Below are 27,350 nucleotides of genomic sequence, written 5' to 3'. Positions count from 1 at the left end.
TGAGGAAAAGAAAAGCTGGGAAGACACCTGCAATTGGATTGTCCTCTGCCCTCATCCCAGCTTGCAGAATAAGAAAATACTACAAGAGCTACATGCCCTTCTATGTTCAAATCCCTTGGGCTTGAATTGGAGAAATAAGTTCTGAGGCTGCCCATGGGACTGAGGGCAAGATGGCTGCTATGATTTCTCTCCAGGGCTCCATTATCCCTTTCACAGGTTGTGCTTCAGAGTCATAAAAAGGTTCATTCACCTCAGACACCCCTAACTCTGGGGCTCTTTCCCAACAATGTCTCTATCCCTGCTTCTATCCCTGGGCTGGGCAGAGACTGCGAGTGCTGTTGCCCTGCACCACAAGCTACAAGGCTTCAATTCCCTGCTACAGCTGCCAATACTGAAGGACTATTAGCCACACCAGGCTGGGCCCTCAAAAAATGGAATGTGTACTCCAGGGCCCTGCTTCTACTGTCCTGCAGGCAGCCTGCTACATGCCCTAGGACTCTATTAACCTCAGTCGGATTGATGGGTAGAACTCTTTCTACCCCTTCTGATAATGACTCAGGCCCAAGGCATGAAGGCTGCTCACTCCCAGGCCTAAGGACCAAACCACAATGGAACAAGGTCATAGTTTAGCCCAGCTCCCAAGAACCAGGGAAAGTATTTCAACAGAATTCTTACTTCCTTTGGGGGGAGGGAGGGTGTGCTTAAGAAGCAGGGAACTCAGCTCCCCCCCGCCCCTCCGCCCCATCCTAGAAAGACATTCAAAGTTAATAGCTATAACCAGATACTTTCCTCAAAGTCAGTTGGGAAAAGCCAAAACTATAGGCCTTAAAGCTCACTGTTTCCTCTTATCCATCTCACCCACAGCACACCCCTGGCAGCCTAGTCACAGGGCTCACTCATTGAGTTACAGGAGTCACAACAGGGCAGAGACTGGATCAAACCATTCTGGTACTTCGCAGGTCCCAAGAAATCTCTCTTCAGGGTCAGGGTCTAACTGGGCTTGAGAATACCAAAAGCCAAATATGATTAATCATACTGCTGGCACAGTACTTATCACATCACAGTATTGGTGTTTACAGGCCCTGCTCATCAATTGTTGAATAAATGGAGGTCTATTAGGACTTTTTTTTTTTTTTTTTTTTTTTTTGAGAGCAAGTGGGGGAGGAGCAGAAAGAAAGGAAGAAAGAGAATCTTAAAAAGGCTCCAAGCATGGAGCCTGATGCAGAGCTCAATCCCACAACCATGAGATCAAGACCTGAGCTGAAATCAAGTCAGATGCTTAGCCACCCAGGTGCTCTGGTCTATTAGGATTTCAAAGGGGGAATTTAATTTAACACAGCAAATTGACACTGATTCTCCCTCCCCAAAACCCACTACAATGATAATAAAACTATTAATCTTTAAGGTCAAAAAAAGAGGGAACAGCAGTGGACAATATATTTCAATGAAATATTAGAACATGGAATGCTAGCAGAAGCAGTGAAGTTATAAGTAAGTGGGAGAAAGAAGAGTCAGTCCACCAGCCTTTCAAAACTCCTGAGAGGGGTTCAGCATTTGGAAGCACCAGGTACTGTTGTGATAAGGCAAGGACACAAAGTGAGTGATTAGAGCGATAAGACCCTCAGGGAAAACCTTCCCCACCTGACCCTCACCCTCTTCAGGGGGGCAGAAAGTTCAGTCTCTAGCACTAAAATATGGATACAAGGGATGGCATATGACAAAATGAGCTATAAGAACAAAGAGGGAATTTAAGTAAAAATCCTATACACCAGACTGCCCCAACCTTCCTTAACCCTCAAGCAGAATTCTCAGGTGAAACTGTAAGCCTCCAAAACCTTCACATGTTGACACTTTGCAGAGCCCCCCAAAGCCTACTAACCTTCAACCTACAGTGAAACTTAGTGATTGGCAAGTACACCCCAACACACACATTTTCCCCTCTGCTGATTTTTTTTAAGTGCCTCGCTCTTAAATGTGAATACAAAGCCAGAGATCCCAAACCAAGAGAGAGAGAATAGACAAAGCACTTGGAATTTAAAGTATGGTAAAGTAAAATTTTATTTAAAAGATTGTGAGATTTTTAAAAAATGATTATAAGACAGTCAAAGATATATCCAGAAAGTAAAACATAAAGACAAATAGATAAGGGGCATCTGGCTGGCTCAGGCAGTAGTAGCACGTGACTCTTAATCTCTGGATCATGAGGTAGAGCACCACACTGGGTGTAAAGATTACTTAAAAAATAAAAACCTAAAAAGTCTCCTCTTTTAAAGAAAAAGTAAAGGACAGGCAACAAAAGGATAGCACATTAGAACAACAGTCAAGGAGGTCCAATATCCAGTTACAGGAATTCCAGAAAAAGAGAAAACAAAATATTAATAAAAGAAAAAAAATCTCAAACAACAGATGTTGGCGAGGATGCAGAGAAAGAGGAACCCTTCTGCACTGCTGGTGGGAATGCAAACTGGTGCAGCCACTCTGGAAAACAGTATGGAGGTTTCTCAAAAAAATTAACAGTAGAACTACCCTATGACCCAGCAATTGAACTATTTGGTATTTATCCAAAGGATACAAAAATGCTGGTTCGAAGGGGCACGGGCACCCCCATGTTTATAGCAGCACTATCGACAATAGCCAAAGTATGGACAGAGCCCAAATATCCATCGCCTGATGAATGGATAAAGAAGATGTGGTATATATATTCAATGGAATATTACTCAGTGATAAAAAGGAAATCTTACCATTTGCAACAACATGGATGGAACTAGAGCGTATTATGCTAACCAAAATAAGTCAGAGAAAGACAAATATCATGTGATTTCACTCATGTGGAATTTAAGAAATGAAACAGATGAACATAGGGGAAGGGAAACAAAAATAAGACAAAAACAGAGGGAAACAAACCATAAGGGACTCTTAAATACAGAGAACAAACTGAGGGTTGCTGGTGGGGTGTTGGGGATGGGCTTAGATGCGCGGTGGGCATTAAGGAGGGTACTTGTTGGGATAAGCACTGGGTGTTATACAAAAGTGATGAATCATTAGATTCTATTCCTGAAATCATTATTACACTATATCTTAACTAATTTGGATTTAAATTTTTTTTTTAAATCTCAGATTTTTTAAAAACTGAGCTGAGCCTTATGAAAGGATCTAGGAGGGCCTAGTAGCACAATAAATGAACAAGGCACAGCACACCATGAGTAAACTTCAAATCTCCAGAAATGAAGATCCCAAAATCTATTTGAGCAGGTGTTGGTTGGAAGAACACAGAGAAGCACAGGAATGCTAGAAAGCAGTGGAGCTTATACTTCAATAAAGTTTCTTTAAAAAGAGAAGGAACAATGTCTTGAAAATTCTTAAAGGGAAACAATCTTCAACTAAGAAATCTAAATCCATCCAAACTATCATTAGCACATAAGGTTAAAATTAAGACATTTCTGGACACTCAAGGACTCAAAACTGATAGGTTACCCAGTGTGTTTGGATGTGTCAGAATGAGAAAATTATCATTGGGTCTCTGATCGCTCTCTTGGAGCATTTGGACAAAACTGGAAACAAATACAAAGAAACTATGCAGAGGAGCACCTGCCTGGCTCTGTCCATAGTGCATGTGACTCAATCTTGGGGTTGTGAGTTCGAGCCCCATGTTGGGGGCAGAGAATACTTTAAAAAAAAAAAATCTTCAAAAAAATTTTTGTGACTTTTTTTTTTAAAGTATCCTCTACCCCCAACATGGGCTTGAACTCACAACCCTGAGATCGAGTCACATGCTCTACCAACTGAGCAAGGCAGGTGCCCCAAACTGCAAATTTTTTAAATGGAGTAATTTATGAGAAAAAACTGCAAAATTAAAAAAATATATATATCACAATACAGTATCTGAATTTGACAATAAATATTTACCCAATCATAAGAATGTGAACAGCACCATTAATTTACCAAGTTTTGTGATATAATTATGATGGAAGCTATAGGAAGAAGGTAGAGGAGCTATTATAAAAGCTAAATCCTCAACTATAACAAAGCATAAAACTGTCTAAAATTGATAAATTTAGGGGGCACCTGGGTGGCTCAGTCAGTTGAGGGTCCAAATTTGGCTCAGGCCATGATCTCGTGGTTCATGAGTTTGAGCCCCACATCAGACTCGCTGCTGTCAGCACAGAGCTGGCTTCAGATCCTCTGTCCCTCTCTCTGCCCCTCCCCCACTTGTGCTCTCTCAAAAATAAACATCTAAAAAGAAAGAGTAAAATAAAATTAATTTAGAAAAAGCAACATAAGCACTTTATTTAGAAATACATAGATAAATCCCAGCAGAAATAGCTTAAAGAGTCCAAAGTGCCTAACTAAAGGAAGCAAAACTGGAGCTGGGGAGTGGTGAGTCAGGGAGCTACTGTTCTTCAATATGACTTGATTGGGGTGCCTGGCTGGCTCAATCAGTAGAGCATGTGACTCATGACTCTAAGGTCATGAGCCTTACATTGGGTGCAGAGATAAATAAGTAATTTAAAATAAATAGGGGCCCCTGGGTGGCTCAGTCGGTTAAAGCATGCAACTCTTGATTTCTGCTCAGGTCATGATCTCACAATTCATGAGATCGAGCCCCACATCAGGCTCCCCACTGACAGCATAGAGCATGCTTGGGATTCTCACTCTCTCCCTCTCTCTCTGCCCCTCTCTGACTCACTCATGCACACACATGCACTCTCTCTTTTTCAAAATAAACAAACTTAAAAAAAAAAAAAATTAGAGGGGCACTTGGGTGGCTCAGTTGATTAAGCATCCAACTCAGGTCATGATCTCGCAGTTTATGAGTTCAAGTGCCACATAGAGCTCTGTGCTGACAGCTCAGAGCCTGGAGCCTGCTTCACATTCTAGGTCTCCCTTTCTGTCTCTGCCCCTCCCCCACTCATGCTCTCTGTCTCTCTCTTTCTCCTCCTCAAAAATAAAACATTAAAAAAAATTTAGGGGCGCATGGCTGGCTCAATCAGTTGGGTGTCCAACTTTGGCTCAGGTCATGATCTCACAATTTGTGGGTTCAAGCCCTGCATCAGGCTCTGTGCTGACAGCTTAGAGCCTGAAGCCTGCTTCAGATTCTGTGTCTCCCTCACTCTCTGTCCCTCCCCCACTCATGCTCGCTTGCTCTCTCTCAAAAATAAAGATTAAAAAAAAAATTTTTTTTTAATTTTCATTTAAAAAAATCTAGAGATACAGGGGCACCTGGGTGACTCAGTTGGTTAAATGGCCAACTTCAGCTCAGGTCATGATCTCACGGTTTAGGAGTTCGAGCCCCACGTTGGGCTCTGTGCTGACAGCTCAGAGCCTGGAGACTGCTTCGGATTCTGTGTCTACCTCTCTGACCCATTCCCACTCATGTGTTCTTTCTCTCTCTCTGTCTCTCTATCTCTCTCTCTCTTCCCCCCTCCTCAAAAATAAACATTAAAAAAAAATATCTAGAGACAACAGAAGAATTTGTAAGTATTAAAGCAATGGCAACAGAAGAAATGATAAACAGATGTGAACACATAAAAGTTAAGAGAGTATATGTCAAAAAAAATTTTAAATACACTTTTGGAGGGCACCTGGGTGGCTCAGTCAGTTAAGCATCTGACTCTTGCTTTTGGCTCAGATCATGATCTCACAGTTCTCTCTCCCCTCTATCTCCACCCCTGCACATACACATACACACTCTCCTGCACATACACACTCTCTCTCAAATAAATATGTATTTTTTAAATAATAAAATATACTTCCAAAGCAAACTGGCACTACTAATGCTTACTGGCCAAATTAGTAAATTCAGAAGTATAAGGAAAAGGCAAAGTATTTTGCTGAATCAACTGTGTAAGAGTAAGAAATGTATCCATAACCAGAGAAAGAGAACCCCAATGGCAGAGTGAGACTAACCAGTGAGCAGAGCCAGGTCCACAAAAGGCTGACATAGAGTAAGAAAAGCATGGCTAGGGCTAGGTCAGGCAGTTCTATGCTGGTCTCAGAAGAAGGGCGCATTACAAGATTATTCTTCTAAAGCTAATCCATAGACTTCTCAACTTCTAAGATTAGTTTATATAAACACTAAAACATGGAATCAGAATCTGAAAAGTGAGACCCAAACATCAGGCCTAAAATAGCCAACAAGAACTAAATTCCAACAACACTTCCCTTAGTTCCTAAACAGTGTATACAGGCCAGTTAACTCCTTTACTCCCCTCCCCCATCCTCAAGTCACTAACTATCCTGAAGAGAAGTGCTTTGTTCTCACCATGGGCCTCAAAAACTCACACTAAGATCAAGGGCCAGGATGGAAATCAGGCTTTGCTTCTTGGGGATAAGGGCCATGACTTCCTTAGAAAAACACCAGAACTTCAGTTCTGTTTATTTGCCCCTTGAAGGCAGAAAATCCCAAACCAGCAAGAAGCAGGTCCCCTTCCCACCCTGAAATGGATGGGCCCAAAAGAAACTCCACAATCAGGTGGGTCAGAGAATGACAGGCATTCTGGTCTGAGAACCATTTAGTTTATCAGCTTTGGTCTCTAAATGGTCACTGTAATTTTAAGGGGGGTTGGGGGTGAGGGACTTGAGGTTGAGGATCCCTAATCTTTCCCAGAGTGCTTTTAATTTCTCCACAGCATACACTGAATCCTGACCAGGGCCCAAAACCGGACCGGGAGGAATTAGGATGAAGTCCATTCCTAGGAGATAACACTAGAGTGTCATGCACTATCAAGTTTATCTGGGACAGGGGGTGCCTGGCAGGCTGTCAGTGGAGCATGTGACTCTTGATCTCGGGGTTGTTGGTTTGAGCCCCACGTTGAGTACAGAGAATTACTTAAAAAATAAAATCTTAAAAAAAAGTTTATCTGGGACAAGGTCTATGGAAGTTTATAAACAAAAGTGAGTTCTATGACAGTGGGAGCACTCACAGAGACAGTCATTTACCAAGAATGCTACTGCTGGGACTTTAGGTACTTACTGTAAAGTATCCCAAGGCTCATCTTTCTACCAGCTAATACCAGGCTTATTATGGTCTCTGACAGATATCCCACTAATATAATCAGGCTCCTCTCTGGCTCTAAATAAATAGTCTCTTGATATGTTGTCATTTAAAAAATCTGTGAGGGGCGCCTGGGTGGCTCAGTCGGTTAGGCGGCCGACTTCGGCTCAGGTCATGATCTCGCGGTCCGTGAGTTCGAGCCCCGCGTCGGGCTCTGTGCTGACAGCTCAGAGCCTGGAGCCTGTTTCGGATTCTGTGTCTCCCTCTCGTTGACCCTCCCCTGTTCATGCTCTGTCTCTCTCTGTCTCAAAAATAAATAAAAACGTTAAAAAAAAAAAAAAAATTAAAAAAAAAAAAAAAAAATCTGTGAGCTGGTATAGCCAAAAGTTCTTGGACTTCTAGGATTTCTATTCTAGAATGCAATGTATTATTCTGTGCTGCTTGAAACCACATCAAAAGCCTACCCTTTATGACAAAGGACTTACAACTTTTTTGAATATGACAAAATCAGATTTTCAGTGTAATACAAGTTGCAACTTTTATCATTAATCCATCTTTCAACATTAATCTGAATTCCAACCTTCCCCTCTCCCTCCCTTTGTAGGGATTCTTACTAGTGAGCAAAAAAAGGGGGATTACAGGATTTAAATCTGAAGGTTTTGGGGGCACCTGAGTGGCTTAGTCGAGCATCTGACCCGACTTCAGCTCAGGTCATGATTCCAGGGTTGTAGGATAGAACCCCAAGTATGGCTCCACACTGAGTATGGAGCCTGCTTAAGATTTTTTTTCTTTCTTTCTTTCTCTCTCTCTCTCTCTCTCTCTCTCTCTCTCTCTCTCTCTCTCTCTCCCCCCCCTCCCCCCCTTTCTCTACCCCTCTCCCCAACTCATGCTCTCTCTCTAATAAAAAAATAAATAAAATCTGCAGGTTTAAAAGTGACAAATTTCTACCTTTTGCTCGGACTTCTGATTCAAATTATCTCCCAGTTACTAAGGCACCACGCAGTCTGCAGAACCATAACCAAGTTAGGTAAATTATAGTACACACAAGAACCAACCTTCTGGGCAGAATGAGAAGGAAAGAGGAAAGCAGGGACAAGATACAATGAGGAGTACCAAGCAACCTTCAAAAAAATGAATAAAGTAGGAAAAAGTAAATAAAAAGTTACAAAGAAAGAAAGCCTGTTTAAAAAAAGGCAGCAGAGAAAGAAACAAAGTAATCAGAAAAACACCATTCATGCATGATATACATTATCTTTTTGAAGGAAAGACCAAAAAGATGCAGGTAGGAACAAGCGAACGTTAACCAGGCAAGCTCCTGGTTACTAACACTCCTTCGACCTCAGGAAACTAACCAGAACCTACATAAGCAAAGTCCATACAGCCACGTCCCATCTTATCCTAAACCTTAAAAAGAAGATTGTGAGGTGACAACTGTTAGGTAGAATTTAGAAATCTTTGGGGACTCCTGGGTGGCTCAGTCAGTTGAGGGTCTGACTTCAGCTCAGGTCGTGATTTCGCGATGAGTTTGAGCCTCACATCAGGCTCTCTGCTGTCAGTGCAGAACCCACTTCTGATCCCCCATGTCTCCCTCTCTCTGCCCCTCCCCCACTCATGCTGTCTCTCCTTCTCTCTCAAAAATAAACATAAAATAAAAAAGAACTTAGAAATCTTTGGAGCTCTAATTCAGAGGGAATTTTTTCCCCAAGAGGGATTTAAAAGGCTTACCGTGGGACCTGTATTTGGAGGTGATGATTCTTCTGTGCACACAGACAAGACAGAGAGGGAAGGCATCTGGGAGATCAGATCTGAGGGAGTCAGGGTTGGCACCTCTGTGCCACTGTCTAAGTTCAAAGCTGAAAGCCCAAGAGTATGATGCCCATTGAGCTCACTGGCACTGCTTTGGGTGGAAGGCTTTAGGGAATTCCGGAAGGTGCCATTGCGGAGGCAGGATGTGCTATGGAAAGTGCTTGCCAGCTTGGCTGTCTTCTGATTGCTATCATCAGAGTCAAGTTTGGGAAAGGATAGGGATTTGATATTGCTTACTGCAGGAATGGGGGGGAGGGACACTTTGGAAGACAGCGACATCTTTTCACAGTTGCCCAACTGTGGTAAGGTTATAAAGCCATTGGGTTTGTGAAGAGGCTTGATATCTAGGGTTGCCCGCTCAAGGGATGCCAGGACCTCCTCATCCTGTAACACAGACCCAGAGCCTCCTCTGGGCAAGTTATTGTCCAACAACTGAGCCATAATCGGTCCAGTGGTTCCTACCAGAATGTTTCTCAGCTCTTCCTTCTCATCAATAGTTTTTAACTCCAGATTATCAAATGGGTCTTCTTCACACTCAAAGTCAGCAGGATTGAAATCTGCCTTTGTGTGGGGTGGGCTGAGAACTTTCTGTTTCGTGGCACTGCTGCTGACCCGAGTCGGGGTGAGGATGCTGTTGTGCTGTAAGCTGGCAAGGATGGGGTTAATAGGAGGTGGCATTGTGGCTGTACTGTGAGTCTTGGAGAAGCTCATTTTGCTGTCGCCCTCTGGGCCACTCTTAGAATTCACTTTAGTTTCTACTTCCTCAGCCTTACGCTCTGCTTCCCGCTGGGCTTCTTGGATTTTCTTAATATCTTCAGCCCACTCAATAGTTTTCTTTTCCAAGGAGAAGTCATACTGCAAAGATATAGCACAGAAAGGAGGTGTGAACCCAGGTGACTGCCCTTCCAACTCAATTCCTCCAGAGAATTCACTTCTTCCTCACACCACAAAAGAGATCCATTCTAGGCAGCATATAAGGTGTATGGAACCATCCCCAGTCAGGAAAACTAAGGCTTCCTAATCTCCTTATATGGTTTAATCAAACTACACTCCTAGATTACATCTAGAAAAGAACTAGAGTTCCCACCACCTCTAATCCTATATAACAGGCCAAAGGTACCCTGCCAAGTACTCCCCGCCTTCCTTCTCTCCCCTCAGATCATTTTCCTTTCTAGAATTCTTCATTGGTGGCCTAGGCAGAGCTCAGTGGCCACCTCTAAAGCTTTCCTGATGGCCTGTTCCTTCCTCTGAACTCTTACATAGCATCTGTCTCTATCGTGTGACACCAAACACAAGTGACCGCACGTAGATTTAATCTTTAATTTTTTCCTAAACATTGTCCCCAACAATATCACAAACCTCTGGTGGGCAGCTACTGGGCTTTAGACCCTCTTGGAGTCTGTTATCTAGCACAATGCCCTAGATAAATCCTGCTCAATAATAACAGCCCCTAACATTTAAAAAGCACTTACCAGGTACCATGCAAGATTCTACGCACTTTGTATGTATTAACTCTGGATCTTTTAAACAACCCTTTAAAGTACCTACCTAAAAGTAGGTATTATTGTTACCCTCACTTTACAAGAGCTTGCCCAACGTCATAAAGCTGGTAAGTGGTAAAGCCTGGATGTGAATCCAGGCAATTGACTACAGATTCTATGTTCTTAAACCACTACCTATTAAGTTATAATGAACAGATTGTACTCTAAATACAGGAAAACTTCTTAATAAGAAATCTAGAAATATTCATATCAGGATTTTACAGTGCAAACTGCATAAGGATTCACTTCATGGTTGGCTCCTTAACAGTACCTTCGAGTATATCTCAATTTACAAGAACTTCCATTTGCATACTTGGAAAAAAAATATGATTACATAAAACAAAATTCACCTTGGACAGGAGAAAACAAAACTTTTGGTGTTGACTCTAAAGCCTCAGAACTAAACAACGTCTGTGTGCACATTCAAGGCTTCAGAGATTAAAAAAAAAAAAAAAAAAAAAAAAAAAAGGGTGGGGGGGGGAGGGGCGGGATGGAGAGGAAAGGGGCCTATATGCTCAGACCAGAGTTTTAGAGTACAAGAAACACAATAAAGTGTCTCTGGTCATCCCCAAGTCTTTCAGTTCAAACAACACAAGAGAAGCCTGGAAATGCACATGTCAAGAAGTTTGTTTATACCCCTGGGCACCTGGCTGGCTCAGTCAGTGAAGCATGTGACTCTTGATCTCAACCCCCATGTTGGGTATAGAGGTTACTTTAAAAAATTTTTTTCTCTTAAATCTTAAAAAAAGAAAAAAGGAAAGGAAGGAAGGAAGGAAGGAAGGAAGAGAAAGAAAGAAAGAAAGAAAGAAAGAAAGAAAGAAAGAAAGAAAGAAAGAAAGAAAAAGTTCATTTACATCCCTAAGCCAGCTGCTGAGCCCCACAAAGGCACCTTGTGATCATGGTACTGCCTTTCTACCACTAACGGTAGTGAAAAAACAGCACTGGGCAAAGACTGCTGCTTCTAACTGTGGAGTAAATCCAATTTTGCACCTGGCTTCTTCCACCAAATACGGCCTGTAACCAACTTCCCACCGCCTGTAAACACGGGTCCCTAAAATTTTACTCTCAAGAACTGGAAATTTATCTCCTTTTTTTGTAAAACCTTTATTGACTTTCATTTTTTAATTACCATAGTAAATACAGAATACTTGGAACACAGGAAAAACAGTAGAAATGTTACAGTGAAAAACTGTGATTTGAGTGTACAAATAAATAATAACAGCATCAAATATTTATGGAGTATCAGAAACCAGAATATGCATTATAAATGCATTATCTTATTTAATCCTCATAACAACCTTAAATGCTAATTATCCCCATTTTACAAATAAGGAAATGGAAGCTTGAAAAGTGTAAGAAATCTGTACAAGATTACACAGCTATTACATGGCAATTCCAGCTCATGAATGAATGATACCAAATTCTGCTCTAAATCGAAACACTGACAGCCATTCCCCACTACTGTGACCACCACCAATATGATATTCAGTGAAAGCTTTCTAGACCCAGGGTGCATGGATTATTTATATATGTTTTACTAGATCACTTTGATGAATGTTTAACTGAAAAATTGAGTTTGTACTGTCATGTATGGGCAAATATGACAAAGTTACAGGAAGCGTCAAGGTATCTATATGTCTAGGACTCTAGGTCTGACTCTTCTCTGAATAGGAAGGAGACCAGTACCAATACCACAACCAAATCCCCCATGGAGACCCAGAGTGTCAAAGTTTAAGGGTACTGTGTGCAATTACAGAACAAAAATATTTCAACTGTCCCACACAAAAATGGAGCTCCTATCTCCTCTTTTGTTATTAGTGGGTGCTATGAATATAGTGAGCACAGCACCATGCACTTATTAATGCTTTATGCTGATCAAATAAATAGAAAATTCCCAGCAATGCCTAAAATAGCAGCAATTTGGGATTCACAACAATTTTTCTGGATGAATCAATGAAGCAGTGAATAATATGAGAACTATTAAAAGAAAATGGAGATGTTTTTTAACACTATTGTTAACAGTATCCTGCACACAGAGAGGTATTTACTAATACTTGCTATCGCCAATAAAAAAGTCACCAGGTAGGGCACCTGGGTGGCTCAGTCAGGTAAGCATCCAACTCTTGGTTTCTGCTCAGGTCATGATCTCACAGTTTATGGGTTCAAGCCCCCACATCAGGCTCTGGTGCTGACAGTGCAGAGCCTGCTTGGAATTCTCTCCCTCTCTCTCTGCCTCTCCCCAAGTCGTGCTCACGTGCGTTCTCTCTCTCTCAAAATAAATAAATAAGCCTTTTTTTTAAAAAGTCACCAGGCAAAGAGAACAATGTAAAACTTTATATGGGATATCTGTGTCTCTTCTGGCTCAATAAATTCTCCATACACAACAGGGATAGCAATTCAGTATTTGAAAATATGTAAGATATTAAATATCATTAGTAATTAAGGAAACACACATCAAAACCACAATAAGAGACCCACTGTAAACTCCAAGGATGTATATAACCAAAAAGATAGATTAGAAGAGTTGGCAAGGATGTGGATAAACTGAAACCCTCACGCACTGTGGATAGATTGTAAAATGGTGCAGCCACTTGGGAAAATAGTCTAGTGGTTCCCCAAAAGGTCAAACGTAGTTACCATATGACAACCCAGCAATTCCACTTATACACCCAAGAAAATTGAAAGAATATGTCTACACAAAAACCTATATACAAACGTTCATGCCACCATTATTCATAATAAACAAAAAGTGAAAACCACCAAAATGTCCATCAAGCAATGAATGGAAAAACAAAACGTAGTGTTATCAATACAACAGAACATTATAAAGTCATAAAAATGAATGACATACCAACACTTCATTCATTACACATTGATAAACCTTGAAAACATTATGCTAAAGGAAAAGAGTCAATCACAAAAGACTATCTACTGTATTATTCCACTTATATGACATGTCCAATATAGGCAAATTCATAAAGACAAAGTAGATTTAGTGGTTTCGAGGGGCTAGGGTGAGAGGGAATGACTGCTAATGGCACTGCATTTCTTTTGGGGGGATGAAACTACTTAGGAATAAGACAGTAATAACGGTTATACACTCTGAATATACTAAAAACCATTTATGTGCAAACCTAAAAAGGCAAATTTCAAGGTATATGAATATCTTGATAAAGCTATTATTCTAAAAAATGTAACTATAGTTCCCCCATTATAATTACTCACTGCATTTAGACTGGAAGATAAATATTTCTTAGAGTAACATGTTGGTGCCTTAGAGAATCTCCCAGAAACAAAACTCCTTTGCCCGAAAGCTGTATTTTTTTTAAATCTTAAGTCACAGGAAGAAGTGTTTGATGGATAGTCAAAAGAGTTCCCATGTGACTCTTTCTCTAAACTGTAAGCTCCTTGAGGACAGTGATTAAGGTATTTATCTCTATCCCCAGCCCTAGTGGAACACTACTCAAAAGCAGGCATTCAGTAAATGTGTACTGAAGGAAGAAAGGAAGTCACAAAACATAAGGCTATTTGCTGCTTTCAAGAAGTAATTCTGTACATTTATACATAACTGCACTTTAAAGATGAGAGGATTAAGAAGCTATTGAAGAGGTGGCATTTAAGCACAGTCTAGAAGAATAAGCAGATTTTAACAGGTAGACAGCTTTCAGTACAGTGAGGAAGAGGAAAATATTCGAAGTGGAGGTAACAGCTCATGAGAAAAAACATAGTACATATAGGTAATATACACGGTATATTCAATGAATTGGCAGTAACCTGCTATGGAGGAAACATGGAGGAGATAATGAGCCGAGGTGCTTTACCACAACCTTACATCTACACTTGATTCAATAAGGACTGGTGAACCAGTGTAAGTTTTTTTTTAACAGGGATGTGACAATTTGAAACTTTAACTTAGTAGTATTATTCTAGAAACAATATGGAAAATTTTAAAAAAATGCTACAAGAAGAGGGGCCAATTAAAAAGGCTATTGCAATAGTGCAGGTGAAAAAATAAGGTTAAGGATGAACTGGATGGTAAAGGTGAGACACAGCAGAGAGAAAAATATCACCTTATTTGAATGACCAAGAAGATAATGAGGACATCAAAAGAGAGAAGGAAAAGAGGCGAATGAGCAAGTCAGATGGACAATGGAGATTTGTTTCAGACAAGGCACAGAATCCCAGGAATACACAGTCTAACAGATTGCAGAAGGTCTGTAACAGATATATAAACATATGTAAGTATGTGTGTGAGAGAGACAATGTGAGCCAAGCAATAACAGTTGCTATAAAAAATACAAATAAGAGATAAGATAATGGTTTTTTTTTTCTATTTCACTATACATCAAATTCTTACTTTTTAAATTTTTAAATGCACTAAACTTTAACTAAAAATTACCACTTACCTGTATTTCTCTGACAACCTGCAAACAATCAGGCAAGGAGAAGCCAATAGGTAGACCAACTTTAGCTGGTGTTTTGAATTTGTCTCCTATCTTAAATGGGACATCATCAAGGTAACTGAAAGTCCCTATAATCAAAAATAAAGTAGAAAATATCAGCAAAAAACTTTATTATTTGTTTTGCTATACTCTTACATCTAGGATACAACATTAAGTTATGCTAGCCTAAAACCAGAAGTTAGAGAGTTGCTTCTCTGACTGCTTACCTTCTCCTGACCCTAGATCTCCGTGCAGGGAGGAAATCCTACCTGAGCCTACTTGATCTTATAAGGGTTTATTTTCTATTATACTTAGCGAAAGAGCCAAAGTACTCACAGAAGCCTAAAAGGCCTCCCCAAAGCCCACTATCCCTCTGCCCTCAACTGTCTGTCGCCTCTAACTACACTAAATCAAGGTGATTCTCTGTCCCTCAACCATGACAGAGTCAAATCTACCTCAAAAATTCTGCAGTGGCTGCTCCCTTTATCTGGACTGTTCTCTTAGATATCCACATGACTTATTCCTTTGTCTCCTTCAAGTCTTTGTTCAAATGTCACTTTCTCAGTGACGCTTACTCTGACCATCCTATTTAAAGTTCCTGTATGACCCTCACTGCAGTACTCCCATGTTACTATCTATCTTTTCCTCCACAGCACTTAGTACCTTCTAACATATTATTCATTTTTAAATTATATTTATTGTCTGTCTGGCCCAGTGGAATGTAAGTAAGCTCCTTGCAGGTAAGTATGTAAGTCTATTTTATTCACTGATACTGTCTCAAAACATACACATATTAGGCACTTCATAAATACTGAATTAATGATAGAACCTCCACAAGAGAATCTCCTTGACTAGGTTTCTCTATTTCAGAAAGAATCATTTTTAATTAATACAAGGAATTACTCTACATTTTTTTAAGACTATATTCTGGAGCAGATGTGGAAATATTCAAGAACCACAACACTTATGAAAAAAGGAAAACCAGACCAGACCATGGGAATCAGAACAGGATTATCAGGAGACATAAGCCATATACAACTGAACTGCTTTAACTCCCTAAAGGTTCTCTGCCTAATAGCTGAATCATACAGAAAGACCAGGACATTATCACTGATTTATGGAGTCAGACAAAATGCGAGCAGCTCTTGTATGTAACTCTCACTAACTATACACTCCAAATTGTACATGGTTTCTTTTCTGGACCAGGTTTGGGGATAACTTACTGGCAGAACCATCACGGACAACAAAACAGTTGATAAAATTAATTCTGCTTTTTGACTATTAGTAGCTGTAAGGATTGCTTCTGGGCCTCACACTAGACAGTAGTGTATTTTCTTGAGTGCTCATGGACAGAATAAGACAATTAAACCTCTTCCATGAAGATGCCTTCTCTCCCTTTCTAAAAATTGATAGATTTCAAGACTTAACAAGCTCAAGATGTAGCTGTAATCTTGTCATCATTCCCATTTCCTCAGGTAAATACTGCTCTGATACACCTGACACCCTCCATCAGGAAGAAGGTCCCTGCTCCCACCCTTGGGGGCTAGAGTTTCTAACATATCTTCTATCCAGAATTAAAACATTTTATGTATCTCCCACTCAGCTAGCAAATTAAATTCAAAACCGTGTCCAATTTAACAATTTTTCTGGGGAATAGTTTCCTAGTGGGTCATACTTTTTTTTTTTTTTTTTTTAACTTTTAATTTTTATTTTTGGGACAGAGAGAGACAGAGCATGAACAGGGGAGGGGCAGAGAGAGAGGGAGACACAGAATCAGAAGCAGGCTCCAGGCTCCGAGCCATCAGCCCAGAGCCTGACGCGGGGCTCGAACTCACGGACCGTGAGATCGTGACCTGAGCTAAAGTCGGATGCTTAACCGACTGAGCCACCCAGGCGCCCCTGGGTCATACTTTTAAAAGTACTGTTTTCTCAGATGGCAATGCCTGTCACATTCCCACCCCTTTCTACTTGATTATTTCTAGTCCTTTAAGAATGAGCTTTACAACTCCCTTCTCAATCTCAGAACACCCAGTTTACACCAGCACCTCAGGTTGTACGACTGTGTTAAGTTTCCTTATATTCCGCCTAGAGACTGTGAGTGAGAATCTGAGTGTCCCCTAAGAAGGGATAAAAATGTTTCAAATTTATACCTCCCAATCTCAGAGTAATATCTGGCAGAAGACATGCTCAATAAAGTAAAAAACAAAGAATACATAGTCTTATGCTTCTTTCATATTTAATTCTCACCCCCATGCTAATTCACATTCAATTAATATTTATTAAAATTCAAAGTAATTTACCAAAACTGGCAAGGCTAGTCACAGAAATGTACCAGGTACCCCCACCCCTCAAAAAACTATCAGGTATCATCATAGCTTGCCAACAAAACCAAGTATTGGTTACAACACTAAAACTCTGTCACTTACAAAATTCTTTATATTATAGAGATTAAAAGGAAAGTTGTATCTAATTTTAAAAACTGGGAGGGAGGGCATCTGGGTGGCTCATCCAGTTGACTCCTGGCTTCAGCTTAGGTCATGATCGATCCCATGTGGGACTGTGTGTGGAATGTGGAGCCTGCTTAAGATTCTCTCTCTCCCCCTCTGCATCTCTCCCCTGCTTGCTCTCTCTAATAAATAATAATAAATTTATCTGCCCTCCATGAACACAGGTGCTCAAATTTTCCTGAAAGTTAAATTTTAACTTTAGCTAGTATCCTGATTAACTGGAAACAAAGTTGAAACTAGCGTTTTCTAAGAAGCACTGGAAAGATTTACAGTCAAACTAACAATCACAAAATTAAGTCTTTTGTTTAACAATGTTTATTCATTCAGGGGAGCCTGGGTGGCTCAATCAGTAAAGTATCCAACTTCAGCTCAGGTCATGATCTCACAGTTCATAAGTTCAAGTCTTGCATCAAGTTCTCTGTTGTCAGCACCCCAGAGGCCACTTCAGATCCTCTGTCCCCCCTTTCTTCCTTCCCCTCCCCCACTCTCTCTCTCTCAAAAATAAACATTAAAAAAAAAGAATGTTTATTCATTCCAAGCAGGTTTATATAACACACACACTGAAAAAAATCCTATCCATAATATACAAGCATATATGATATATAAATATAAGAAAACTCATCCACACGAAAAGTAACAAAAAAAAATCTTTTTAAATGTTTTGCTATTTGAGAGAGACAGTGCGTGATCGGGGCAGGGGCAGAAACACACAGATACAGAATATAAAGCAGGCTCCAGGCTCTGAGCTGTCAGCACAGAGCCCAATGTGGGGCTCAAACCAATGAACCGTGAGATCATGACCTGAGCTGAATTCTGAAGCTTAACTGACTGAGGCCACCCAGGTGCCCCCTAACAAAATTTTCTTAAGTGAACAGTTCTGTTAGGGCACCTGGCTGGCTAGGTGTAATGTGTAACTCTTGACCTCAAGGGAGAGATTACTTAAAAATAAAATCGTTTGAGGGGTGCCTGGATGGCTCAGTTGTATGAGCGCCTAACTCTTGGTTTCAGCTCAGGTCATGATCCCAGGGTCATGGATTGAGCCCCGAGCTAGGCTCCATGTTGTGTGTGGAGGCTGCTTAGGATTCTCTCTCTCTCCCCCTGTGTCCCTCTCCCCAGCTCATGCTCTCTCTCTCTAAAAAAAAAAAAAAATTTTTTTAATGAAATCTTTTAGAGACACCTGGCTGGCTCAGTCGGTTGAGTGTCCAACTTCAGTTCAGGTCATGATCTCACAGTTTGTGAGTTTGAGCCCCACATCGGGCTCTGTGCTGACAGCTCATGCCTGGAGCCTGCTTTGGATGCTCTGTCTCCCTCTCTCACTGCCCCACCCCTGCTCACGTTCGCTCTGTCTCTGTCTCTCAAAAATGAATAAATGTTAAAAAAAAATTTGTTTAACGAAACCTTTTTATAAATAAGTATCTTTTTTAAAAGGGCATTTAAAGAGATGGCAACAAAGCAAACAACCCTTTAACAAATATATCAAAATATGTATTTCTCATTTCTCAATACATCTTTTTTTTTTTTTAATTTTTTTTTTTAACGTTTATTTATTTTTGAGACAGAGAGAGACAGAGCATGAACAGGGCAGGGGCAGAGAGAGAGGGAGACACAGAATCTGAAACAGGCTCCAGGCTCTGAGCTGTCAGCACAGAGCCCGACGCGGGGCTCGAACTCACGGACCGCGAGATTGTGACCTGAGCCGAAGTCGGCCGCTTAACCGACTGAGCCACCCAGGTGCCCCTACATCTTATTTTTTAAATAGATTCAATAAAAGTTCAACTACAGAGAATTAAACACTATGACTAATAATTTTCCAGCTTACACCAAATACTTTTTACTTTCAGTCTTTTTTTTTTCATGTTTATTTATTTATTTTGAGAGAGAGCATAAGCAAGGGAGGGGCAGAGACAGAAGGAGAGACAGAATCCCAAACAGGCTCCACACCGTCAGCACAGACTCCAATGTGGGGATCAAACCCATAAACCGTGAAATCATGATCTGAGCCAAAACCAAGAGTCCCACACTTAAGCTACCTAGGCACCCCTTTCAGCATTTATTACTGAATATCTTTCTTTTTCTGAGTATCTTTCTAAAATGTCTGGGCCTGTTTTCTTAAAATTTAGTTTAGAAAAAGAAAATTAAGTATATCTGTGATGACTGCGGCTGTGGCAGTTCCCTGAAGTCAGGTTCTGTATCGCTTTGCATTATGCCACAGAAGAGACCGGGCTGAAAATGTAGTATATCTCAGGATAAATTCTGGGAAGACTTCATTGTGTTTTCTTTCTTTCTCAATTGCTGATATACTGGTGATCCTGTGACCTGCCTGTTTCCCTGAAACAAAGTTACAATTCCAGGGAGGAGGTGGGATGAATTCTTAATGGAGGATAGAAACTGGATTATGCTTAATTCAGGTCTTACTGTAAACTCAAATTGAGGATTAAAATTTAAGTTTTTGAAAAAGAAGAACAGTAAAGACCAAACTTAAAATTAAGTGAAAAACACAATTCCATGACTGGGTATCACTACCTTAAAGCTGTGAAGTTGGCTTTAAAATTAGACACATGGACAGATAAATAGACACACACGTATACAGACACACATTAAAATTATACAGATATCTGCTATAGGATATGAAGTCACAATAAATGTTACTCACACCCTAACAACAACAGCCAGACAACCTACAAAATCAGCTTTTAAATACAGAGTGTCTGGCATTCAATCAAAAACAAGACACACAAAGAAGCAAAAAATGTAACCCATCATTAAGAGAGGAAGCAGTCATCAGACCCAAACTGAGTGATGGCCAATATATTGAAAGTATCAGAAAGGTGGTGAACATGTGTTAGCAGATGAGGAATTTCAATAAAAGGCAGAAATATAAAGAGACAAAACAATAATGCTAGAAGTGAAAAATGCTGTATCAGAAAAGAAAATCTTTGACAGTTCATAACCAGGCTACAGGGATAATCAGAAGACAATACTTAGCAGAGAAAACAATCAGAGAACCTGAGGTTAGGTCAAAAGAAATTAACCAAATTGAAACACAAAGGAAAAGAAAAAAGAAAAAAATGGAACAAAGCCTTAAGAAAGCTTTAGGAGTATCAAACAGCCTAATATGTGTATGATTAGAGTTTCAAAGGTAAGAGAGAAACAATGGGGCAGAAAAATTTAAAAGAGATAATGGCTTGCAAATTTTCCCAAAGTGATAAAAGACATCCACCCACAGATCCAAAAAGTTTAGCTAACTTCAAGCAGGATAAATACACAGAAAATCACACCAAGGCACATCATGGTCAGATTGTTAAAAACAAAGAGAAAATCTTGAAAGAAGGTGGGGAGCAACAATGATTAAATGATGGCCAATTTCTCTACATTACACTGTAAAGCATAGCTGATCAACTTTTGAAACAATTTAAATCTTTTTTTTTAATGTTTATTTATTTTTGAGAGAGAGAGCGCAAGCAGAGGAGGGGCAGAGAGAGAGAGAGAGACACAGAATCTGAAGCAGGTTCCAGGCTCTGAGCTGTCAGCACAGAGCCCGACATGGGGCTCAAACCCACCAACTGCGAAATCATGACCTGCGCAAAGTAGGACACTTAACTGACTGAGCCACCCCGGCGCCCCAACTTTTGAAACAATTTAAAATAAAATACCTTTCTCTATACCTCAGCAAGAAAAAGATGTCAATATCCTGGTAGAAATTAAACCAAGGGCAAAATGAACCTCCCTTAAAAACTAGCTAACTAGGGGCACCTGGGTGGCTCAGTCGGTTAAACTTCTGACCAGCTCAGGTCACGATCTCACAGTTCAGGAGTTCGAGCCCCAAATCGGGCTCACAGCCCACTTCAGATCTTCTGTCTCCCTCTCTCTCTGCCCCTCCCCAGCTTACACATGCTCTCTCTCTCTCAAAAATAAAGATTGTAAAAAAAAAATTTTTTTAATTTAAAAAAAGAAAAATAAATTAGCTAAGGGCACCTAGCTGGCTTAGTCAGTTGAGCACTGTGACTCTTGATCTCTAGGTTATGAGTTTGAGCCCCATGTTGGGTGCAGAAAGAGTTTAAAAATAAAATCTTTAAAAAAAAAAGTTAGCTAAGTAAATGGTCATAAATAGGATACCCTGGCATTTCAAAGGAGAGAGTTTAGTTTCATTAAGTTATATCTTATTATACAGACTTCTTTTTTTCTAAATTAGAATCTCAGGGCATTTTCCCAGATAGTAAAAGAATAATTTTTGTTCATTGAAACATTTTTAAAAGCCCTTTAAAAGTCGTTTCTGGAAAATAACTTTTTTCTTGGATGAAACAAGTGGAAAATGAGTTAAAAACTAAAGGGGATTAACATTGTAAAGCACCAGGCTCCAGGAAAAGCCTGATTTACACTGACCCAAGGGTTTGCAATTTACATATTCTAAGAACAATATTTTTTAATTTTTTTTAACGTTTATTTATTTTTGAGAGACAGAGCTCAAGAGGGGGAGGGGCAGAGGAGAGAGGAAGGCACAGAAACTGAAGCAGACTCCAGGCTCTGAGCTGTCAGTACAGAGCCCGATGTGGGGTTTGAACCCATGAACTCTGAGATCATGACCTGAGCCAAAGTCAGACGCTTAACCGACTGAGCCACCCAGGCACCCCTAATGTTTATTTATTTTTGAGAGAAAGTGTACAAGCAGGAGGGGCAGAGAGAGAGAGGAAGACAGAGGATCTGAAGCAGGCTGTGTGCACTGACAGCAGAGAGCGTGATGTGGGGCTTGAGCTCCCAAATTGCAAGATCATGACCTGAGCTAAAATCGGGCACTTAACCAACTGAGCCACCCAGGCACCCCTATAGGAACAATAGTTTTAAAAGTCTTTGAGAATTGTTTACATCTCTTATTCTGTTATTTAGGGATATGTAATTATTAATGACAGTGGAAGAAGTTCAACCTCAGTTGAAAAAAACAAACTTGAAGGTAAGTTAAATACCAGTCATAAGACAGCATAGCAAAAAAATCTAGTCAACTCAAATATTTGAAAAGAAAAAAAAAAACTATTTAATATCCAGTCACAAGAGCAGATGCTACCTCCTGTTCACACCCCAAAATGCCCCTGGAAGAATTACACACACACATATACCCACTAACCCCAATGGGCCAGTCAGATAATACCTAACTTAGGGAGAATCAATCCACAGGCCTATAAGCTAGGCTGTGCCAATCAGATTCTCCCTTGGCCAAAAGACAGAAAAACTTCAGCTATATGATGCTAGCTGCTTAAACTGAAAGATCAAGTACCAAGCAACACCATATGGGGGGAGGGGGTGCATTTCTGGCCCTATGCACTCTATACAAGTAGGCAAGTAGGCCAAGAAAGCAAGTCTATTAAGAGAAGAACAAAAATGGAGCACACCCGCAGAGAAAAGCAGTAAGGAAAGGCTATGTAGCCTTCTGAGAGATGGGAGCAGATGCCTTAGTTTCCTGGCTTTCTGATTTTGTAAGGCCAAGCTGAACTTGATTTCCCACACTCAGCTACCTACAAGACTGCCTACTCCCATTTTTTTTTTTTTTTTTTTTGCCTATTTCCTTTAATTTCTATTCCTTAAACTACATGATATCTAAAAATAAGACTCTTTACTCTAAAAACTCAACGAAAGCAATGGAAATTCAGGTAGGAACTCAGCAGTTTAAAGCAGAAGAAGCTGAAGAGAGAAAGAGAAAATCTATTCTCAAATTTTATTCCGAATATTTTGCTTAATAAAATTTTGGTGAGGAATGCATGGAGGACTTTCTAAAAAACAAGTCTTTACTGATCAGGTAACTTCAAAATTAGAATCTTCTCTCTGGATTGTTTAGCTGAAACACATAATCTGGAGTCCATCTTATTTTCACTCCAGTCAAAAAGGATTTCCTAAAGAGCCAAGATATATAACTTGTCTTTTGAAATAAGGTAAGTTAAAATTTTTCTTTTTTGCTATTTTCTCCCCTAGGTCTTTCCTCTGTCATTTGCTGTCCTCTTTTTTCTTGAAAAAAGCTATCCAGAAGCAACTTCAGATCTGCCTCTCTACTATCATCCAAATACTACAAAAGTGCCACATAATAATCCTTAAATAATACAAAATAGGTTACCTGGCAGATCTGATGCCCCACCTGCTACACAGAATGCAAATTCCAGAGTCTGAATGACTTAACTCCAAAAGGATTTAACAAAACATATACAAGTGATGCATGTAAGGATAAACACAACAGTAATTCAAAATATTAAACTCTTGTGTAAAATATACTAGCAAGTTAGAACCCCAGTGACTGCTCCAGCACCCTGACTCAGCTGATACTAACAAGCAACCATTTGTACATCAGAAGAGCATACCAACACATGTTGCCATGCCGTCTGGCAAACCATTCTTACAATGACATGATTTTAAAAATGGAAAATCAGCTTTAAAAACCTACTTAAATTAACGGTGTTGTCTGGATATTTCTGTTGTTTAATTCTACTATATGAAAAGAGGGTCTAATTTTAACTTCTTAGGCATCTCTATTCCTCCCAAATGCATATAATAAAGCTTACTAATGTATTCAATTTTGGAAAGTCATATCTTAGAAAAGGATGACAGGGGCACCTGGGTGGCTCAGTCGGCTGGGTGTCCGACTTCAGCTCAGGTCTGATCTCACCATTCATGGGTTCTAGCCCCACATCAAGCTCTGTGCTAACAGCTCAGAGCCTGGAGCCCTCTTCAGATTCTGTGTCTCCCTCTCTCTCTAAGCCTCCCCCACTGACATTCTGTATCTCTCTCAAAAATAAATAAACATTAAGAAAAAAAATTTTTTTTTAAATAACAAACTATTATGGGGCATCTGGGTGGCTCAGTCGGTTAAGCGTCTGACTTCAGCTCAGGTCATGATCTCGTGGTTTGTGAGTTTGAGCCCCACGTCGGGCTCTGTGCTGATGGCTCAGAACCTGGGGCCTGCTTCAGATTCTGTGTCTCCCTCTCTCTCTGCCCCTCCCCTGCTCATGCTCTGTCTCTGTCTCTGAATCATAAATAAACGTAAAAAAAAAAATTTTTTTTTTAATGATAAACTATTAGTTTCTTTTTAATTAAAAAAAAATTTTTTTAATGTTTGTTTTTGAGAGAGAGAGAGAGAGAGAGAGAGAGAGAGAGAGAGAGACAGAGCATGACAGCGGAGGGGCACAGAGAGAGGGAGACACAGAACTCAAAGCAGGCTCCAGACTCCGTGCTGTCAGAGCAAAGCCTGACGTGGGACTGCGAGATCATGACCTGCGCAGAAGTCGGACGCCCAACTGACTGAGTCACCCAGGCACCCCCATATTTTAAAATTTTTTTTAATGTTGATTTATTTTTAAGAGAGCGAGCGAGCGAGCGTGCACACAAGCAGGGAAGGGGCAGAGAGGGAGGGAGACAGAATCCAAAGCAGGCTCCAGACACAGGGCTCCAACTCAAGAGCCGTGAGATCATGATCTGAGCCCAAGTCAGATGTGTAACTGACTGAGCCACCCAGGTGCCCCAGATGATAAACGATTAGTTTCAAATGCAAAACTGTAATTACTACTACTGACATTCCTGTAATTACTGATCCGCTGATCATGGTTTATTTGTAGTAATTACTTCCTATTATTGTGGGACAGGAAGGATGAGGGGATGGACACTAAAACAAACCATTATTAAGTATTAACTAAAGATTCAGAATTTTTCACATTTGAGATGGCAAAGAACTATGACCACGGGATAAGAAAGGGAATGGTAACTACTTCAAAATACTGCTGAAGAACAATAAAAATAGATAGGCTCCCTATCCATCCCTGGTAATTTTAAGTACAATAACCAGCGAGACTCTAAAGTTTAACTACCTACTTAAATACTAAATTACCTGAAATCCATTGGAATGTATATGCTACCCTGTTGTACAACTTTTTCTCAAGCTGCCCATTTAAATAAATAAAAAGGGGCACTTACTTAAACAATGCTAAGTGATTTCAAATCCTCTAATCAAATCATAACTTAAACCATTATATCTAACAGTCCACTTACCATGAAAATCTGCACCCAACTTCTTAGAAGCCATTTAGAACCTGAAAAGCAAAGAAATATTTTTAGGCACATGATACTCTGAGGGGATATAAACAAATTATAGGAATATTGAGACTATAGGGGCAACTGGGTGGCTCAGGGTTAAGGATCTGATTCTTTGATTTCGGCTCAGGTCATGATCTCACAATTTTGTGACAGAGATTTGCATGGGATTCTCTCCCTCTCTCTATCCCTTCCCCACTCATGCACGTGCTCTCTCTCTCTCAAAATAAACAAACATGAAAAGAAAAGAAAAGAAAAGAAAAGAAAAGAAAAGAAAAGAAAAGAAGAGAAGAGAAGAGAAGAGAAGAGAAGAGAAAAGAAAAGAAAAGAAAAGAAAAGAAAAGAAAAGAAAAGAAAAGAAAAGAATATTGAGACTACAAAAAAGAAATCAGGGGGCGCCTGGGTGGCGCAGTCGGTTAAGCGTCCGACTTCAGCCAGGTCACGATCTCGCGGTCCGTGAGTTCGAGCCCCGCGTCGGGCTCTGGGCTGATGGCTCGGAGCCTGGAGCCTGTTTCAGATTCTGTGTCTCCCTCTCTCTCTGCCCCTCCCCCGTTCATGCTCTGTCTCTCTCTGTTGCAAAAATAAATAAATAAAAAAAAAAAAAAAAAAAAAAAGAAATCAGAAGACTAAAAGGTTCCAGGACTGATACAGTCCTCAAATTTCTCAGCCCCAAAGTCTCAAAAAAGAAAGCAGAAAGGAAGAGATACTAGTTTTCTACAGAAAAGTTAACTATTTATAAAACTGCATGTTCTGAATATACTAAATATATGAGAAGAAAAGCATACTAACCTTTGACCAATTGATATGTGGACTACCAAAAGGAAATAATTACAAAGCATATACCTTCTTGATACAAACTACAAATATGTCAGTAATAGATTAAAAAAAGCATTTTTCAGTTATGCAAATATAGACCTTTTGCTGGCAACTAACTCTAACAGTAATTTCTTAAGCAGGGAATGAATTACATATAATCTTCTGTACAGTTTAATTAGTATAAAATTTTTCTAAATAAAAGAAAAATATCAAAACCACACATCTAGCTTAATATTACCTTTGCATTTTCAACCCCTATATAAGTAGGTATTAAGTCCTGTCTTACACAAATAATCTGAGCTCTTCAACCTAAAAGTTTATTGCCCTTGACATGATGTTTATACCTTTAACTTGCCTAAAACATAAGCAGGAAAAAAATTAAGGTTAGCTATACGAATTTATGGTCTTTGGTCTATTAACCTGCATTACAATACACTGAAAAGCATCATACTGAAAATAATCCATTTTCACTGAAAGTAAAAAAAAAAAAAAAACCAAGTGTATTACACCTGTCTTGTGAAAATTATTCAAAATAGAATTAAAATCTGCACAGGATTTATTACATTTGTTTACTTTGAAATTGACAAGGGGATTTTAAAATTTACATGGAAAGGCAAAGAAAATAGAATACCCAAAATGATTCTCAAAAAGAAAAAGTTGGAGAACTTATCACCTAACTTCAAAGCTTACTATTAAGCTACAGTAATTAAGATTGTGGAAATGGCATAAGGATATCATACATCCCCAAAAAAGAGTCCAGAAATAGAGCCATACACATATAGCCAGTTGATTTTCAACAAAGGCACAAAAGCTTAAAGGGGAAAGGATCGTCTTCTCAACAAATGGTGCCAGACATTCATATGCAAAAAAATAAACCTTTATCCATACTTTGTATCATATATAAAAATTAATTCAGGGAAATGGGAAGATAGTGGCTCAGGGGTACAGGGTTTCTTTTTGGAGTGATGAAAATGTTCTAAGACTGATTGTGGTGGTGACTGGACTTTTTTTTTAATAGGAGGGTTTTTGTTTGTTTTTGAGAGAGAGAGAGAGAGAGAGCACATGCAAGGGGACGAGGGGCAGAGAGAGAGGACAGGATCTGAAGCGTGCTCTGCAGAGAGCCCAATGAGTGGCTTGAACTTCCTAAACCATGAGAACATGACCTGAGCCAGAATTCAGA

At 39.9% G+C, this 27,350-nt stretch overlaps 1 protein-coding gene across 2 annotated transcripts in view; it reads right to left on the bottom strand.

Annotated features, from left to right (window-relative positions):
• The window catches only part of UBAP1 (ubiquitin associated protein 1), a 61,182-nt gene that overhangs the window by 2,368 nt on the left and 31,464 nt on the right, over window positions 1–27,350 (bottom strand). For both annotated transcript variants that reach the window (XM_078436736.1, XM_078436737.1), the window contains 3 exons: window positions 25,313–25,353; window positions 14,748–14,872; window positions 8,720–9,655 (listed from right to left, as the gene is read on the bottom strand). In XM_078436736.1, coding sequence (XP_078292862.1) covers window positions 8,720–9,655; window positions 14,748–14,872; window positions 25,313–25,346 — 1,095 coding nt within the window. In that variant the 5' untranslated portion in view covers window positions 25,347–25,353. The remainder of the gene's footprint in view (window positions 1–8,719; window positions 9,656–14,747; window positions 14,873–25,312; window positions 25,354–27,350) is intronic.

This window comes from Panthera onca, chromosome D4 (assembly GCF_046562875.1).
Source record: "Panthera onca isolate mPanOnc1 chromosome D4, mPanOnc1 haplotype 2, whole genome shotgun sequence".
NCBI classification, from domain to species: Eukaryota; Metazoa; Chordata; class Mammalia; order Carnivora; family Felidae; genus Panthera; species Panthera onca.
The sequence above is the reverse complement of the archived record's forward strand: the minus strand, read 5'-3'. Positions and strand labels throughout refer to the sequence as shown.